At 34.9% G+C, this 18,185-nt stretch overlaps 1 protein-coding gene across 2 annotated transcripts; it reads right to left on the reverse strand.

The window, feature by feature from the left end:
• Window positions 1-2,917: 2,917 nt before the first annotated feature.
• Window positions 2,918-8,879, reverse strand: LOC110018213 (sulfoquinovosyl transferase SQD2-like). 2 transcript variants are annotated; one of them, XM_020715459.1, is made up of 12 exons: window positions 8,725-8,879; window positions 8,477-8,598; window positions 8,099-8,165; window positions 7,195-7,265; window positions 6,869-6,986; window positions 6,479-6,552; window positions 5,329-5,384; window positions 5,168-5,251; window positions 4,767-4,854; window positions 4,590-4,667; window positions 4,387-4,443; window positions 2,918-3,645 (listed from the first exon to the last, which is right to left on the reverse strand). In XM_020715459.1, exons 2-12 carry the CDS (start codon window positions 8,587-8,589, stop codon window positions 3,150-3,152), a joined length of 1,302 nt encoding a protein of 433 aa, XP_020571118.1. In that variant the 5' UTR covers window positions 8,590-8,598; window positions 8,725-8,879; the 3' UTR covers window positions 2,918-3,149. The 2 variants fall into 2 exon arrangements, with proteins under 2 accessions (XP_020571118.1, XP_020571119.1); XM_020715460.1 differs by lacking the exon at window positions 8,725-8,879 and having other exon boundaries at window positions 8,477-8,718.
• Between the last annotated feature and the right edge of the window lie 9,306 nt (window positions 8,880-18,185).

Genomic DNA, 18,185 nt, shown 5'->3' on the forward strand with positions numbered 1-18,185 from the left:
GGTAATTTTTATCTCTTCATTTAGCATCTAATGTGTTTTGTTTTTCACCTTTTGCTAGATTTTATGTTACACTCCAGTGAATTTAATAGCTCCACATTGATGGCAAAGTTAGAGCTATATTTTGGATGATTTCATAAGATCATATTGTAGATGACCAGATGCTTCATATTGCGAGTTATCTATTATTCCAAATGGTTCATAATAAATATCTCATTAAACATAGTTTGATTGGATTATCCAACCAATATAGGTATATGTAAATAATAATTCTATATACGATGTGACAAACTTAATTTTAACCAATCAATAAAAAAAATGTTTCTTGGCATTGCAAATTAAGTCACATATTCAAATCAAAATACACAACTCCATGAACTCATAGTCACATGAAAGAGAGCCAAATGTCACGGACAAATAGTCCCACATTTGGCTAGGTGTAGGGCCGAAAAGCAGTATTTAAGTCCTGGGCTGCCCACCACCCATAAGGGCTCTTTTGGGAGGTGACAAGTGGTATCAGAGCAGACTACTGTCTGCCAGGTGTGTGGACTCTCCATGGTCCAGTGGGACCCTCGATGGAGCCGATCCGTGACGAGGGCGTCACGTGATTGGGTGGAGGAGAATGTCACGGACAAATAGTCCCACATTGGCTAGGTGTAGGGCCGAAAAGCAGTATTTAAGTCTTGGGCTGCCCACCACCCATAAGGGCTCTTTTGGGAGGTGACACAAAGCTCTAAAAAATTAAATTAAAAAGAATTTATAATCTATCTATCTTAGTTAGTGCCTATTTATGAATTAAATTAGAGCTATAGTTATATGTGTCTTTGGGCACCTACAATGCAAGTCGATAATCTCAAATAAGTTATGGTAATTTTTATCCTTCATTTAGCATCTAATATGTTTTGTTTTTCACTATTTGCATCTCAAATCTTACATAAAAATTTTCTTCATGTGCCCCTAATATAATGTAGTACTTTTAATTTCTTTAATGTTGTTACATGAGTAAAAAGATAAAAAAAATTTGGTATTTTCTAATATAAGTTCTATTAGTTCTCAATCTTTAGAAAAATACTAGACAATTGACAGTTTATTTGCGAGAAGAGTAATTTCTTCAAACATCTATAAAACAATTAACTAGTTGTTAAGAATGGAAATGAATAAGCAATAACTTAATATACTAAAGAAATCAATCAAGGTATGTCATACTTATTATACTAAATAAATCAAATATGAAATACACATTCATGATTGCAATGTATGTCTCCATACATACATTCATGATTACCTATATGAATACATGCAATATCTATTTAACTATATGCATAAATAGTATTTGCATATTGCATGTAATAAGCAATAACTAATAGCAATTGCATTGAAATACATATGCATACATGAATGGAAAATGGAATGGAAAATGGATGATGCAAATCGTTAACAACTAAAATTTTAATCATGTTTACATTAAGAAAGAATACAATCAGTAAACTTGTAGGAGATTATTTGAAATCAAATTAGTCCATCAAGTTTATTAATCATTTCCAATTAGTCATAACACAATTTAGTTTAAGACTTGTGAAGGATTATGAGCAGGGCAATTTTGAGGATAATGATCAGTGTTTTATTTTCATTGAAACATAAAATTACTGGGTTCAATCTATGAAAATTATTTTTCATTAATTTTTCTCATCATAAGCTTTACATTGGTAAAAACCTTGAGCCTTTTTACATCTTTTTTTTTTTTTTTTATTTTCGATAATGAAGCTTGATGGGTCATGTTAAGTATAATATGAATAATATGATTATTTTCCTAACAATGCCATATAATATCAACCAAAACATTTTTTGAGCAACCTAACTAAGGTAGGTTTTATATAAGTATTAGGATTAATAAGATATTTAAAAATTGACTTAGGGTCTACTTGGGGCGGCCTAACATTTTTTTAAATTTGATTTAAAAGCTAATGTGGAAAAATAACTCTATAATTTATGATAAGAACTTCTCATTAATTAAGTTCTTTTCCACACTTTACATAATTAGTATGACACAAATGCCTTTGTTACACCTTTTTTTGCATGGTATTGATTCCCAAACATAACCCTTCAAATATAAACATATTAAATATATTATTTTTTTAATAATAATGCATATAATGGCAACTTAAATGATTTTCAGTAGCTCAACTATAATCTTTTATAATATTATATATATAAGGTGCAGCTATGTTTGGATTGGAGCGCGTTCTTCATTGTTGTGGCCATTTCCTTTCTAGCTATTCCTTCATATATATATATATATATATAGGGTGTCAAGAATTGGCTTGGGCATGAGAACACCATGTACTTCTAGTCAAAACACAATCAAATTAAATCTGTCATTCATGTTCTATGCTGATTCTCCTTCATAAGAGAATCTTATAGAGTTATTTTTAGATAGAGGGGATTTACAAACATACCTCACAGTTCTTATGTATTTACATACTAACAGCTGAACTTTAATATTTACTTATACAGCAATATAGTATCTCAATCCCATCATAATATGTACATGAATAGGCCCATTTCACTTTAAAAAAATTCAATATTAGTGGTATTTTCATATGATTTAAAAAATTTAGGTGTTACATAAATAAATATCATTTTACAAGAGTTTGTGATATTTATGTAAATTCCTTCAGAAAAAAGGGGCATTTACAAACCTACACCTAATCCCATGCATCTACATGTCCAATACCTAAATTTTACCTTCACATTTATACCACCTAAATCGTTGTAATATAATTTTTTTAAAATAAAGTACACACTTTAGGAAAGGTGGGAGATATGTAAATGCATAGAAATTAAGTGGTACATATGTAAATCTTCATAAAAACTGAATCTTTTAGAGCAAAAAGAATAGCTTAAGAAGAGATACCAAGACTTCATTTTTCAATAACAGCTGCTTGTGCATAATTGTGATTTTTTTTGCGTGGAAGCAAACAATCATTTCAACTGCAATGCAGTTACCGTTACAATCTATACAAAGAATCAAACTTACATTCAGCAATTACACAATCATCCACACTTCCCAAAAGCAATCTCAATTCATAATTTACACATTTCTCCTTCCTTCCACTCCCCCCCAACTCTTTCTTCTTTCATTCTCCGGATCATCATCCACATGTGAGCTCCGGCAGCCGGAACCACCTCTTCAGCAGCCACCGGATGGGGCCGAGCAGCTGGGCCCTCCTCTTCTGCCAGAATCTGATGGCATCATTGTACTGCTCGTTGCGAATCGTCCTCGTCGCCGCTCTCCAGCCATACTTCTCCATCTCCTGGCGTGCAGCCTTCCCCATGGCTTCCATGAACTCTTTGTTGGATAAAAGGTATTCTATCTTCCCCATGCAGTCTTCAAGGTCTCCCGGAGCGAAAACAAAGCTCGTCTTGCCACTCTGCTCATCCGGGATGATGTCGATGATTCCTCCGGCACGGGCGGCAACCACAGGGATTCCAGACGACATCGACTCTAAAACAACTTGGCCAAGGGTCTCGGACTCTGACGGCATAACGAAGACATCGCCGCTCGCATAGGCGTGGGAGAGCTCCTCGCCTTGCAGCATTCCTGTGAACACTGCAGGCATGCTTTTGAACATTTTCTCTAGGTCACCCCTGAGGTCATACAAGTCATTGATAAACGATTGAGTTCATACAGGATTAGCTTTTTATAACAAAAAATAATGCTGAAAGTAGAAAAATGGCTGCGGGAGAAACCTGTCTTTTTTACTTTGGGGGTATTTACATACCTACCACACAATTCTTATGTATTTACATATCTGACACCAAAACATTCATATTTAAATGGATTACCATCATCGCCATCTTTTTTAAAAATGAAATACATATTTTCATGTCTCAGATGGTTTGGTAATATTAAACGTTGACCATTTGATGATTCGGTTAGGAGAGTGGAAGCTTTAGATTCGACTTATGTTAAGAAAGGTAGGGGTAGACCTAAAAAAAACTTGGATATGTTGTATAAAAAATGATCTAAATTTATTAGAATTAAATGAAAACATGACACTCAACAAGACACAATGAAGAAAAAAAATTCATGTTGTGAGATAAAGGCTTGTTGTTATTGTTGTTGTTGTTGTTGTTGCATTGTTCTATGACACCAAAGTGTTATAAATATGAATATGAAATTTTGGGCGCTATATACATAAATACATAAGAATCGTGTGGTATGCACATATTTTCCCCTTATTTTAGAGCGAAAAATGCTGCTTGGAAAATCTCTGATACATTCTAAATTTCTGTCATTGTTTAATATTAGCTATAGTTTTGAATGGATATTTTCATTTCATGCCTACAAGTTTATGAACAAGTTAATAAAGTGCCAAACAACTTCACCTATAAGGACCATCCCCAATAAATGCTATTCTTGCTCCTGGTAGCCTATCCATAACTCTGTTTAAGTACATGATTCGGAGTCAAAAAAAAAAAAAAAAACAATAATATATATATATATATATATATATATATATATAGATATACAGAAAAAAGATATAAAAAGTAAGTAAAACTAGAAAGCAACATTAGCAAGCTTCACATACCTCTTCAAAAAATCCAAGTTTTTTTCAACTCCAAGCCGGCCAACGTGAATTATCAAAGGCTTTTCGGGTTCACCACCACTGACCAGGAAGAACCAAAGAATTAAACCAAAATATAAGTTGTTCACATAGATGGTACTCTCAAAGCTAACAGGGTGGTGTTAGATTTCAATGGAGCACCTTAGTCTTACTCGCATCTCACGACTGCGAAAGCGAGGGTGAAAGCTATCGGAATCAACACCCTTATTCCAAAGGCGTATTCTATTTGCTGTAAAGCAAGTAAACTATCAATAGCTAATCCACTGTCTAAGCAACAGAAAACAATTGGGGCATTTACATGCATGGCCCAATTCATATCTATTTATGTATCTAACACCTAAACTTTGCTTTATTGCATTTATGCTGCCTTGAATCATTCATATCACATCAAAAATATCATTATTTTAACTTTTAAGAAGTGAAATACACCTTTCATGCATAGATAAGGTTGCATATATGTAGAAGATTGAAGTTTAGGTGTTGTACATGGAAAAACAAAAGAATTGTGTGGTATGTATGCAAATCTTCCAAAATAATTTTACCAGTAGTGACACTTTCAGCTTCAAGATCCCTGCCAATGGCAGCCGATGGAACGAGTGTAAGATCAGCTGCCCTATGAAGGAACCCTTGTGACCAAAAAAGAAGATAAATTGCAGGCTTTACGGTAAGAAACTTGGAAAAAATACGGAAAACGGATTCTTACTGATGATTGACCACATAGGTTTCACCAGCCAACTAAAGGTATATCTCGGTATATATCTGTTCCAAGGACAATGAAATCAGATATGAATTGGCTAAAGTAGTAGATCTGGATTTAAGTTATAATTTTGTTTTGCATAAGAGACTCGTGATAATGAAAAAACAGTTGAGGGGTTATATGGTTTAAGAAATTGTCACAAAAATGTTCATGTAAATTAATATAATCACTTAAAAATCAGTCTTAAGGAGAATAACATGATGATATACTTAAGAGCTTATAAGTTTTTTTTTTTAACATGTAAATGATGTTCCTGTTTTTGATTCAGGAAGATATGGTACGTTTACAATAGAAAAGGCATGCATTGTGCACATAGAACTAAAGCTTGTATGCTATGGATGAAAAATGTATGCAAATAAGGAAACTTAAATAATTTTAAAATAGGAAATGAAAAACACTTATTTTCTTGCACTTGTTAAGGAGACAAAATAGAGACAAAGTATTATTACAAGTGAAAAAAAAGCAGCTATATCAACATTTGTATTGTCAGAAACTAATAACATTTGCAAATAATTCATAATATGCCAATATGCGACTATTATTGCAGCAACAGAAAACAAAAAATCATGGTTATATCATCATTCAATGCAAAGAAAATAATATGCCTGAGATTAAAGTATCCAAAGCTAAAACCCGACATATTTATTATTCAAAGCTAAGGATTTTGTGCTATATATTCTACATATCATAATTAGAAATGTCTACAAGTCTTACCTCACGCACATGTCAAAAGTCAAAAATGCCACAGGTAAAACTAACGAAGGAGAAACTTAACAGAATAAAGCACAAAACAATACTTGCAAACAAACTTTAAGGCTCATTTGGTTGCTTGAAGAAAGTTGTCATTTTGTTAGATTCCATTAGAAGTTAAATTGATTTTTTACGCACAAATACTTCAAAATTCCTCAAATGTGACAATATCATTTCAAGACAAAAAAAAAAGTGAAAATAAATTTTTTGCTTTCTAAATTATGTTATCTACAAGCAACTAAATGTAAGCTAAGAAAAGAAAATTAAGACATGGTGCACATAATTAGCAATCCCTAATATCTCTCCAATTGAATGTATAAAAGCTAATCCATCAATACAAACTCACAATGGAACATGAGTGTGATATGACATTACTATGGGAACTGAAAGCATTTTAGCAATTGCAAGCGCGCCAAAAACCTGAAAACAAAAGCAAAACATAAACTCAAATCATTTTCAAAAGACAGTTCAAAAGCAATAATTTAAAGAGAGAATGATAAAAATGGTCCCCCATTTATTTATGAGGGGCTATTTTAGTCACAGACTACATAAAAAAAACTGGCTTAAGCTTTAAACTCCTAAATAGAAGCCAAAATGGTCCCGCCGCTAAAAGTAAGAAAAATTAAAATTACATTAATGATTGCTAATAAAAATGTGAGTATTTTAGGAATTTACATATTGAAATTTTCAGAAATTCTAATATCCAACTTAAAATTTATAAGAAGAATCAAACTACCATGACTCCTGGCGAACAAGCATGTATAATGTCGGGCCGAAAGTTTGCCACCTCTGAAATGATTCTAGGACTCAGGGCAAGTGAAAGTGGAACCTTCGAATACAGGGGACAGGGAAAGCTGTAGAAAATGAAAAACATTAGTAACATGACCAAAGCACTCTGATTATAACAAAGAATAATGCAAGAACAAAGTGAAAAAACTCATACATGATTTAAGAAACCTGAAAATAGTAAATAACCTCATGAACAAGAATTATCAACTAGAATCGAACGTATGTGTTCCGAATAAGAATAAATACTCTAACAAATGAGCTGCATTCAATTACCTGCGAGAGCCTATACATTTTGCTCCATAGAACTCTTGAGGTATTCCTTCTTTGGTTGTGACCACTATGACCTATATAATTATAAGAAAAATGCTAAAACATCTTGAAACAAAACATCAAGGCAAAACTTATTTGGATATAAAGAGTGAGAAAGAGCATAAAAATAAAGGGGCAGTTACATACATAGCACACAATTCTTATGTATTTACATATATCACATGTAAACTTTCATATTTACACACGTATCACTCAAATCTTTGATATCACTATTACTACTTTTTTAAGTTAAATGCACCATTCCATGCATAGGTTTAAAGCAACAAAGTGCTATGCGTGTAAATATGAAAGGTTAGGTGTGAGCTATGCAAATACATAAGAATTGTGTGCTAACTATGTAAACTTCCAAAGTAATAAAAAAAAAAGATCAAAGCACAAAAACACAAGAAATTTTACATAGATTCACCAAATTAATGGCAATGTCTTGTTGTTGACATTGCAGAATCAATTATAAGTTTAACATAGAAAGTTACAACCTTAATTACTTTTATTTTTCTCTTTTGTTTATAAGAAAAAGTCGGGAAACAAAAAATACAATAAAAATTTCAAGACAACCATCTCCCAATCCTTCACATTGACCTAATTGAAAGGTTGAGCTTTGATTGAACATGCATAAAACCTTTTTCTTTGTAAAGCAAAAACTTATGCTCTGCAACTTAAGAACCCTAATCTTACAGAATTTCCAAGCTCAACCTTAATCAACTTATCTCTAAATGATTTTTGCATTTTTGATCTATATTTTCAACAAAAAAATTGAATTCCTCCACAGCATATATATAAAAAACATCATTTTGGAATTGCAGCTAAGTAAACAAAAAAGAATTCAAACTTAGAATCACCAAGTTACCTCATCTCCCATCTCCCGAAGGTATTTGATGAAATTCTGGAAGCGGTTTTTATATCCTGAGACATAACTGCCAAAATACAAGCACATCAAGAATCAGTTCTATTATTTAGTATTCCTAGAAACCTAAACCTTAAGCAAATGAAAATGAAAAAGATAAAACGCAATGCAAGAGAAAAATATATATCGAAAACAAAAACGTAGTTTCAACCTACTTATTCACCATTGCTAAACTTAATCAGCATTCATACCAGAATTAATGAACAAAATTCCAAGATATTGGACTCGATCACCAATCAATGTCAATTTAAAAAACAAAAAAAAAAAAAAACAGCAAAAGGTTAACTTCGACAGAGAGAGAGAGAGATAAAGGATCCTTACGCGAAGGGCGACGGCTCGACGAAGAGTGCGATCCTTCGTGTTTTGGAGGAGCCCTCGGCATCCTCCAAAAGCAGAGGAGCTTCTTCGTCTGGCTTCATATCCCCAATAGTCATCTGACTCGTCTGAAGAGCGAGACCAAAGCGAAAGAAGCACAAGAATGAGAATGGAATGGAAGAAGCGAAGGAGGACGAATGAGAGGGCTTCGAAGAAAACCCTAAACAACAGAGAAGAAGAGAAGAGCTGCTTACGCCTCACAGAGAAGGAAAATGGAGGTGCATTATAAGCAGTTGAAGGTTCAATATCTCTTCGTGAATCGACATCGTCTTCAAACAAACCGAGGTTCCTGCAGAGTATGTACGTATATTCCTGTTGAGGGAATAAACTTCGAGGATATGCCGGTGGATTTGTTTTCGGCCAATCTCCTTCCTAATTCGTCTTGTATTTAAGCGTGCGCGGCAGCTAGGCTGTCAATTTGGCTCATGAATGGCTCGTCAACAGTTCGTGTTCGGCTCGTTTAGCAGCTTGTGTTTGGCTCGTTCGATAAATCTAACTAGTCGAACACGAACAAATTTTTAAGCTCGAAATATAAACGAGCCGAACACAAACAACAGTTTGTTCACTCATGTTCGGCTCGAATTGGCTCGAAAAAAAAATTATATAACTTTTTATACAACAATATATTACATATATTATTTATATAATAATATATTATATATATTTATGTCTAAATTTAAATCATAACACCTCATGTGGCAATGTGGTTAGTGTCTTCTTTCCAATTTCGAGCCTAACATGATCCGAAAACGAACACGAATATTTAAATCGAGCTGAACACGAACACAGTGTTCACGAGCCGATTTCGAACACGTGCCGATTTCGAACACGAGCTATTTCGAACGAGCCGAACATCAGCCCTAGCGGCAGCTTGTGCGCTTTCAGGATAAGCTTATCATGAAACAGTGGGAATTAGCCAGTGGGTCGACCCGCAGCCTGCGTTTAGTGTAAAAATGAAACCACATTTTCGGATAAACAAACAATACGACAAATATAATATTAAGAAAAAGTCGGTAAACAGACAATACGGCAAAGATAAGCTTATCATTTGGACCGCATTTTCGGATCCAAATGATGCCGTTTTTAAAAAGATCCCGCACTTATAAGCTACTATTAACTCAGACAGATGCAAATATAATATTAAGTTGTTAGATATGTACATGCATAAATACTTAAGAATTATGTGGTATGTAAATGACCCATTATCCTTTTTTTTTTTTTGAAAATTTATATAAAGTCATAAAAATTTTATATGTTTACATATCTAATTCCCAAATTTATATATTTATATATACAACATTTTGTTGTCAAGAATCTATGCATGAAATATATATTTTATTTTTAAAAATAAATAACGGAGCTATTGATATTTACATTTATAACACTTTACTAGAGTTATATATATATATATAGATGCTATATATATATATATTGCAATTACCCAAAGGGGGACAAAAAAAGCTTAAGCTCAACAGATATGTTATTTGGTTTTAAGAGTAAATTTATTATGTACAAGTCTAGCCATTGACTTGAATTAGCTCTATCTCATGAAATTTGATATTTAATTGTCATTTTGCCCTCTTAATTTATAATTAATATCATATTTATTTACTTTATTATTATTATATATCCTATTTTTTAATTAGTTAAGCATTTAAAAAAATATATATTAGGTATGAGACAAAATTGAAAATGGTCTTACTTTTTACATACATACCACTCGATTCCAATGTATTTACATATTTGACATCCAAACTTCAATTTTTACATGCATACCACCTTAAATGAAAATGCTGATGTTTGGGAGGTATAAATATAAAAAGTTATATGTAGTTTGGAGATATCTAAATACATAGGAATTTTGTGGTATGTATGTAAATGTCACTTTGGCTAAACTATTTTTATTCTAATTTGACCACTTGTCTCTTCATTCTGACAACAGCTTTTTATATGTTTTATTTATTCATATTCTACTTAAAACATTATCTTAGAGGTCTATCATCAAAGTCCAATTAAATTCCATGCATATCGTGCCTTAAAAGTCCAATTAGATTAATCTGTTATACCAAATATACATATAATAAAGAAATCATAACTAACCTTGAATGTCAAAACACTAAAAAATTATTGAAATTAATGAAATCAAAATTAACTTTTTAAGAGCTTAATCTTAGGACTTAATTTCAAATATAATTTTTTTATTTTATTTTAAAATTATTATATTTTGAAATGAGGTCAACAAATTTTAAATATGTGGAATGGATGTTGTGACTTAGTACGAATCTCGAAATAATTTTTAAATAAGAAATATTCAAAATTCAATCAAAGATAACATAGAACTTTGGTTTAAGCTCACTTGTAGTCGAATTGACCAGCTCGATGAGACAATGAGACCGAAATTGGTTTAATCTGAGGCAAATCAAGCTCGGGTCTAGTCATTAGATGATTTTTTGGAAGCTTCCAGTATGCAATTGGAAAATCAAACGGATTACAAATCTAATAAGCTTATAATCGAATCATAAGTCTCGACGATATGAATATAAGGAGCTTAAGATCATTTAATTATGACATCATAAGACACGCAAATGTCCACAAAACGCCTTGTGATCGAGGAATCTTTTATGGGTCATTTGATGGTGTGGTAGATATTCATTTCTTATTTGCAAGAAAACTTCTCTTAGACTCTATAAATAGAGCCTAATCCCTTCTTCAGAGGGGACCTAGACCTTGAACCAGAGCAATATCCGTGTTCTATACAGAGGGTTAAGTGAATGTTGCCTGCTCATGTAGCAACCGACCACCGCTCGCCGATTGTCATTGACAACCATTGGTCGCCACGTGCTCTTTGCGATGAAACCTCCTGTGGAGTTACAACGTACATTATTGAATCCCAATGCACATTGTGGAACAATGAAGCACCCAACAAAGCAATATGTCATACAGTACACCGTGCAACGAGGAACACCAAAGATGGTGTAACAAAACACTCTGAATACAATGCAATAACGCACCCCATATACAGTGCAACATGTCATACATTGCACCCCGAAGATGATTTAATGGCGCACCATAAAGATGGTGTAGCAACACAGTCTAAATACAGTGCAATGAAACAATTTAAAGATGGTGTAATAACGCACTTCGAATACAATATAACGACACACCCTGCATACAGTTCAAAGACATCTCCTAAAGACGGTGTAATAATACATCCCACACTAATAGCTTACAATTGGCGTACTCAGGATTCAATGAATTTCTCTGGACTCCTGAAACACTTTCCTTGTAGCCCACCAATACAACATATGTGATCTGCATCTCATGTAACTCCCCACTTCGGTCTCTGCAACCTGCTAACATTATCACAACTCATACAACTTCTAACTCTAGCCTTTGTGTCCTGCGAACATTATCATAACTTATGTGGCTCCCAACTCCGGCCTCTGTAGCATACGAACATTTTCTCAGCTCAATACAGCTCTTATCTCCAGCCCCTACGGCCTACAAATGTTATCTCAGCTCATTCAGCTCCCAACTCTGACCTCTGTGACCTATAAACACTATCTTAGCTCATTTAACACCTAAATCCGACCTTTGCGGTCTACAGACGTTTTCACCATTCATAAAACTCCCAACTTTAGCCTCTGCAATCTACGAATGTTATCACAGTTCATGCAACTCTAAACTTCGACATCTTCATCCTATGAATGTTTTCATAACTCACTACTACGATCTACATGTCCAACTATGGCTTACGTGATTCATAGTTCATGCAACACCCAACTCTAGCCTCTACGGTTCAAACATTATCACAACTCACCACTACGATATATGTGACCAACTATGACCTACGTGGCTCAAAACATCTATAGCTCCCTATTAGGGTCTCTATGACTAATCGACGCTCCTGAAGCAACAACCTATGACCCACATGACTAACTATTACCATGATTTTCAACTGCAATCTCTACTACAAGTTATCGCTACAACCACCATTCATAACATTCACGGTAGACTATTAACTCCATAACAATCAACAACGGCTTTCGTAACTCATCATGGTTATTATTGTTGAAATACCACTGTACATCAATTTTTGTAATTTCATGTACCCTTTACGCGATTTTCCACATAAAATGCTGATGTTTCTCCTTCTAAGTACTTTTAATTACCCAAGTGTGTGATGAATTTTCGTACAATATCAAAACACTAAATAATCACTCTACCGCCTCAAACCTTCCAGCACACATTATATTTGAAGGTCAATCACCTTAAAAACTCACATCACACCTTGCTGATATAAAGGCCATCAAAATCTTTTTCCGTGCAATTTTAATTTATGTGTGCCGTCACGTTTTCCTCCTGAAGATAAACTTCCCTTGTACAAACTCCCTTCAACAGTTCAACCCTTCATTTACAATATAATTACATTCACCTTTCAAAAGTTGATTGATGATTTGCATAAATGCCGTCAAAGTCTTTTTTTCTATTTGCATTCATAACAATCATACTCTTTCACTTTCATGGCTAACCATTTCCATCACTTCAACATAACATTTCAAATGGGCTTTATTAACATTAGTTTAAGGTTTATTGGTTATAGTAATTAATGATAATTAAAAGTAATTAGCTTAAACTTGCTTATCTTGAATGCGTTTTCCTTGCGGGAAACTGCGACTTATGGGATTTGTTCCTTGGAAGTTACCTGACAAGAGCTTGGATGCGCATCGAAGAAGAAAGATTTTCAATGGAATTAATGGTAAAAAAAAACCTTATGATAATTATAAATAGGGATAATTACATTTAGACCATCATAAATATTGATATTTACAAATCAAACGAATATGTGATTTTGTTGAACTACTGAATTGATGTATTTACGAATGCCACAATCAAATTATTGAGAATTTAATGATAATGGAGAATATGGGTTGGAGTTCTATCATGATTTTTTATATTTGAGTGAGAATTTGAAAAATGGATGAAAGAGGGTGGTTAATTTGTAAATGTGAAGTTTTGGGTGGCCTGTTTGTAATTATCTCGAGAATTTGTTTTAAGAAATTTTACTTTAGAGAAATATCATATATAATAAAGTATTATCACAAAATATTTTAATTATTTACAAGATGCTCATGCACATTATCCATATTTTCATTTGGATTGTATAAACATGAATAATCAGTGTAAAAAAACTTGTATGGAGAGTTATTATGTACATCTCATGAGGGAGATTTTAAAACAGACCTATGACTGCCCATTATGAGCATAATGAAGCACAATAACTATGTTTTGCATAATGATTAGCACCAAAGTGATATCCAAATTAGGTGGAATTCGACGAAAGTAAGAAAAGCAAACTTTTATTAATATAAAAATAGGGTTACTACAAGACAATGGAAAGAGGAAATACAATAACAATCCAATCTCCGACAAGGACCGGCTGAGAAGAACCGAGGTTTGTAAAATATTGTTGGAGAACAGTAGGTATCGGGAGTCTGAACAGCGGGTTTGGGACACTTGACAACAAGTTTAAGGTTTGGATGGTTGGACACAAGTTGGGACATTGGACATTAAGTTTGAGGGGTTGTACAGCAGATTGCAAGGCTGGACTCAGGTTGGGAGACTGGACAACAAGCTGTGAAGGTTGGACAACAAAGTAAATGCAATGTATGAGACTGCAAAGGCTAAGGAAGGAGATCAGGAGTGACAGAAGGCTGTGAGGAAGGAAGAGGAGCGGTTGATAGCCAAAAGGGAGGAAGATACACACCACTACAGAGTATGATACAGCTGGAACACCACTACCTTCTCGGATCCAACTCATAAAAGAGAAAATGATTCCAAACAAGAATAAAAAATCAACACACAACAAAGTCTCCCTCTAAACTCTGAAAACAACAAATAAGTAGACATTTACATGAAGAAGGAAAGGAAAGAAATAAAGAAGGAAATTTCCACATAAAAGGAAGCGGTGGGGAGAAAAGAAATATAAAAAATCACCATTAAAATACTTCCATATGAGGAAGAAGCAGAAATGGAAGGAGGAGAGAGGCGTGAAAGGTCGCCCGCACCGCTAGGGCTCTTGCCTGGGCTGCTCGGTCCGAGATTACCTTGGATCAATCTTCAATTGACCGGTCTACGATTAGCGGGAAGCCCCATGTCAGTTTGTCGAAGTTGTGGGAGCTTTGGCCCCACTCGTTGAAGTTTTTGGCTCTTATTTTCAATCCTGGTGGTACCTGAATTCCATTGTTGACTGCACTGTCAGCCCAAGCATCGAAGAAGTTGACACCACTTGCACGCTCATATCACTATCAATCCACTCTCCTGAGACTGTGGCCCATGCCTGTACTGCTGAATCCTTCCCAGGTTACCCACAGTCGGGTTAGTCTGATGTGTCATAAGAGTAGCCAACATCTTTCCATCCTGTGGTGGATCTAGTGGTACGGTGTCGACTATGAGGTCTTGACATCCTCTCTGACTTATTTGTCCCATGTTTAGAGCTGGTGTCTCATCCAGTGTCATCACTAGAACTGAGCCCACAGATGCCACTCTGCTGGTAAGGGTTCTTGTGGTCTCAAGCTCTGGCGAAGAAAGTAGAACGATGTGCTCCCTTTATAAATCAATATGTGTTTCTGAATCCCAAAAGCATAATTTCGGCCACTGTCCATCATCGCCTACCACCGTCGACCACCACTCGTCGGCGCCGATCATCATTGGCTTCCGACTCCTTTTTACAACGAGATCGCTTGTGCATTGACATTGTAATTCAGAAGACTTTATAACACTTTCCCGTTTGTGGGGGCAAGAGGTTTATGTAATCATCAATTATTAGTGAATTTTTACAACTGGGCCAAACCTATGATTTTTTCCCATTCTGTTTTTTTCACGTAAAATTTTATAGTGTCTCTACTGATTGTTTTCCTTCATCTGAGCGTGTGTTGAATTTTTGTGCAACACTAAGACGATAATCTATTACTCTGCTGCCGCGAATATTCCAGCACACATCACTATTAAAATACAAGCTCGAGCTTGATCCCAAGCTGGGCAGATAAAGCTCGGCTCGCAATGATGACATTAGGTTTGCAAGCTCAAGCCTAAAATTAAATTATCATGGGAGCCACTAGAGATGGCATCATTGACTGGAGGAGGAGTGCCACAACATCTTGTGAAAGAAAGCATCGACATGGCCATCAATCAACTAATCGAACTAGCTTGCGAGCAAACGAGCCTAATTTTGACAAACTTGAACTCGAGCTCATTTAATAAACTCATCACGTGAGCTCATAAACAAGTATAGCTCGAGCTGGCTCACTCACACCCCTAGCGTCCATACAAGTCCAAATTGAGCATAAAATCAATCCATATTAAACCAATCTTCCAACAAAATATCATTTCATCCAACAAATGTGCCATCACTTAGGAAGGATCCAAATAATCACCTAAAAATAAAAAAACAAAAAAGAAAAGCCATTCTGGCACATAAGAGAAGAATCATCGTAAGCCACCAAAGTAAGAGAAAGAGAAAGAGAAGGTCCAAGTCCACCCCCAACACAAAAACACCTCAAAAGCAACGCCTCCAACCGCTTTATTTCCCCCCTCCCTCCCCTCCCTCCACTTCCACCCCTCCCCGAAAGCAAAGACTCCATTAATTCCTCTCTTCCATTCCTTCAACACAAGTACGTATACAGAGATCCCTTGCTCCACGGCCCACAGCAAGATTCCAGTCACATGTGAAGCCGAATTAGCATTCCACGCTCCCCCATCCCCATCTCCTTTCTCTCCCCCACTTCCCTTCTCCTTCTCATTCTAACGAGGCAAAATCAGCCATTTTTTCAAACGTCATTCTCTCCCTCCTTTAATGCCTCCTTCCACGCTTACCAGAATCATGAAACCTCCAAGTCCCCCTTTTTCTCTCACTTCCCTTCATCCTCCACTGTTTGTATATATTCCTCACCGAAGGCCTGTCTCATCCCCAGCACTGCATGGCTTGGCTTCACCATGTCGAAGAAAACTCAGAGAGCGGCATTCATGAGTACTCCGATTCTCACCGGCGAGCAGACGACGCCTCTGAGGCCTCTCAAGTCTTACTTAGATACGAAATCAAGGAATGGCGAGTCATCGAGCATGAACAGAAAAACAATTTCAGACCTTTTCAGCTCGTCGAGACTGCTGAACTGTATCAAGAACAGGGTTAGGAGAACCTTCGGCGCCCTGCTGCTGAGGAAGAGAGAGAGCCGCCAAGAAACTTGTGCGCTCTCGCACTTTGTCCCGCCCAGAGATTCTCACCATTCTGAAGCTATGGAGGACTGCATTGACTTTATAAACTCTTCTTACAGGAAATCACTGTCGGCTTAGTCTGTTTGATTGCTATCATTTGCTACTTTTTTTGGTTTGCTAATGCTAGTTATTATAGAGCGGCGAATGCAAATGCATCTAATTGATGAGGATGTTTTTTTTTTTTTTTATATTATTTTTTGCTGGTTTGTTTGTTTTGTTACTGGTTAGCAACTTTTTGTGTAATGCTGTTTGTTTTCCAGTCTGATAGGATAATGTTTAGTTAGATTATGCAAATTTTGGGAGTTATCTTTGTCTTGTGTTCCCATATATTGAGATATTATTCGCTTTGGCCTAATATACTCGTAGTTTTGTCGTCTTGGTGTAACTTCCCAAGAGGTCACCAATATGATCAGGATCACATGCTTCTACAGAAGTATATTTAACTTTGAAGTTTCTGATGAATTCTAACCATTATATCATAATGAATCTTGATGTTTAAGAGTTTGGCATTCTGCACGGGCATTATAATTGAAAATGAAATAACATTTGAGTGACATTTTAGAAGGCATATCCAATTCCGACATCAATATTTGAAATAGATGGCAAAGCAATATTGGTCTAAAGAGTTGAGAAATAGCTGAAACATAATTCAATTACTGAGAGTTAAAAAAAGAACAGAAAATATAAATGGCACATACATAATATACAAAAACTTTATATAGGCTCAAATAATTAATAGCTATTTACCATTATTGTTGTTGTATATTTCACTATTATTTGCATGTGAAATAATTTAAGGCTAAAAAAATGACTTGGTCCAGTACTAAGGATGGATGCATGCTATAATCATAAAGATTTGGAACCAGGAAAAAGACTAAGTAGGGCTGTATTATTGAATGTCATGATCATCAAGAAAACCAAAAAAAAGGCAGAAGGAATAGCATGAACATGCAAAAATCAAAGATTGCTATAAGTGCAAATAATATAAAGCATTCAAAAGAGATAAAAAACAAAATTGATTTTCTGTGTAATGTTGCTTCATCCAAATTCACTCGGCTAAAGATTGCCTAGAACAATTCAACTATGTTTCATTATAGATGTTAAACAAATTATATCTAATGAAGATAAATATCTGCCCCTTTTTTTCTTTTTTGAATGGAGGATACTATTAATAGTAAACTGAAGATAAATTTAATTTTGAGCACTTAAGCACTTTTTTTCCTCGCTCCCTAATTATCACAGAACCACGATTCAAGATGATGAAATATTAAACATACTCTCCATATAACAACCCCCATTAAGGTATTGTATTCTTTGACCTAATGACTTTACAGTATTGTCTCATTGTTGTAACTTCCCAATAGATCACACATCCCGAGTG

Source organism: Phalaenopsis equestris, unplaced genomic scaffold, assembly GCF_001263595.1.
Source record: "Phalaenopsis equestris unplaced genomic scaffold, ASM126359v1 Scaffold000006, whole genome shotgun sequence".
Lineage (NCBI taxonomy): Eukaryota > Viridiplantae > Streptophyta > Magnoliopsida > Asparagales > Orchidaceae > Phalaenopsis > Phalaenopsis equestris.

What these genes read in the sequence shown, in the direction of transcription:
- LOC110018213 (XM_020715459.1), bottom strand. Translation starts at nt 8,589, where the DNA reads ATGACTATTGGGGATATGAAGCCAGACGAAGAAGCTCCTCTGCTTTTG. An exon ending in AAATGTATAGGCTCTCGCAG is followed by an intron (nt 6,987 to 7,194) that starts GTAATTGAATGC and finishes CATTTTCTACAG; the next exon opens with CTTTCCCTGTCCCCTGTATT. An exon ending in ATTGGGGATGGTCCTTATAG is followed by an intron (nt 3,646 to 4,386) that starts GTGAAGTTGTTT and finishes GTATGACCTCAG; the next exon opens with GGGTGACCTAGAGAAAATGT.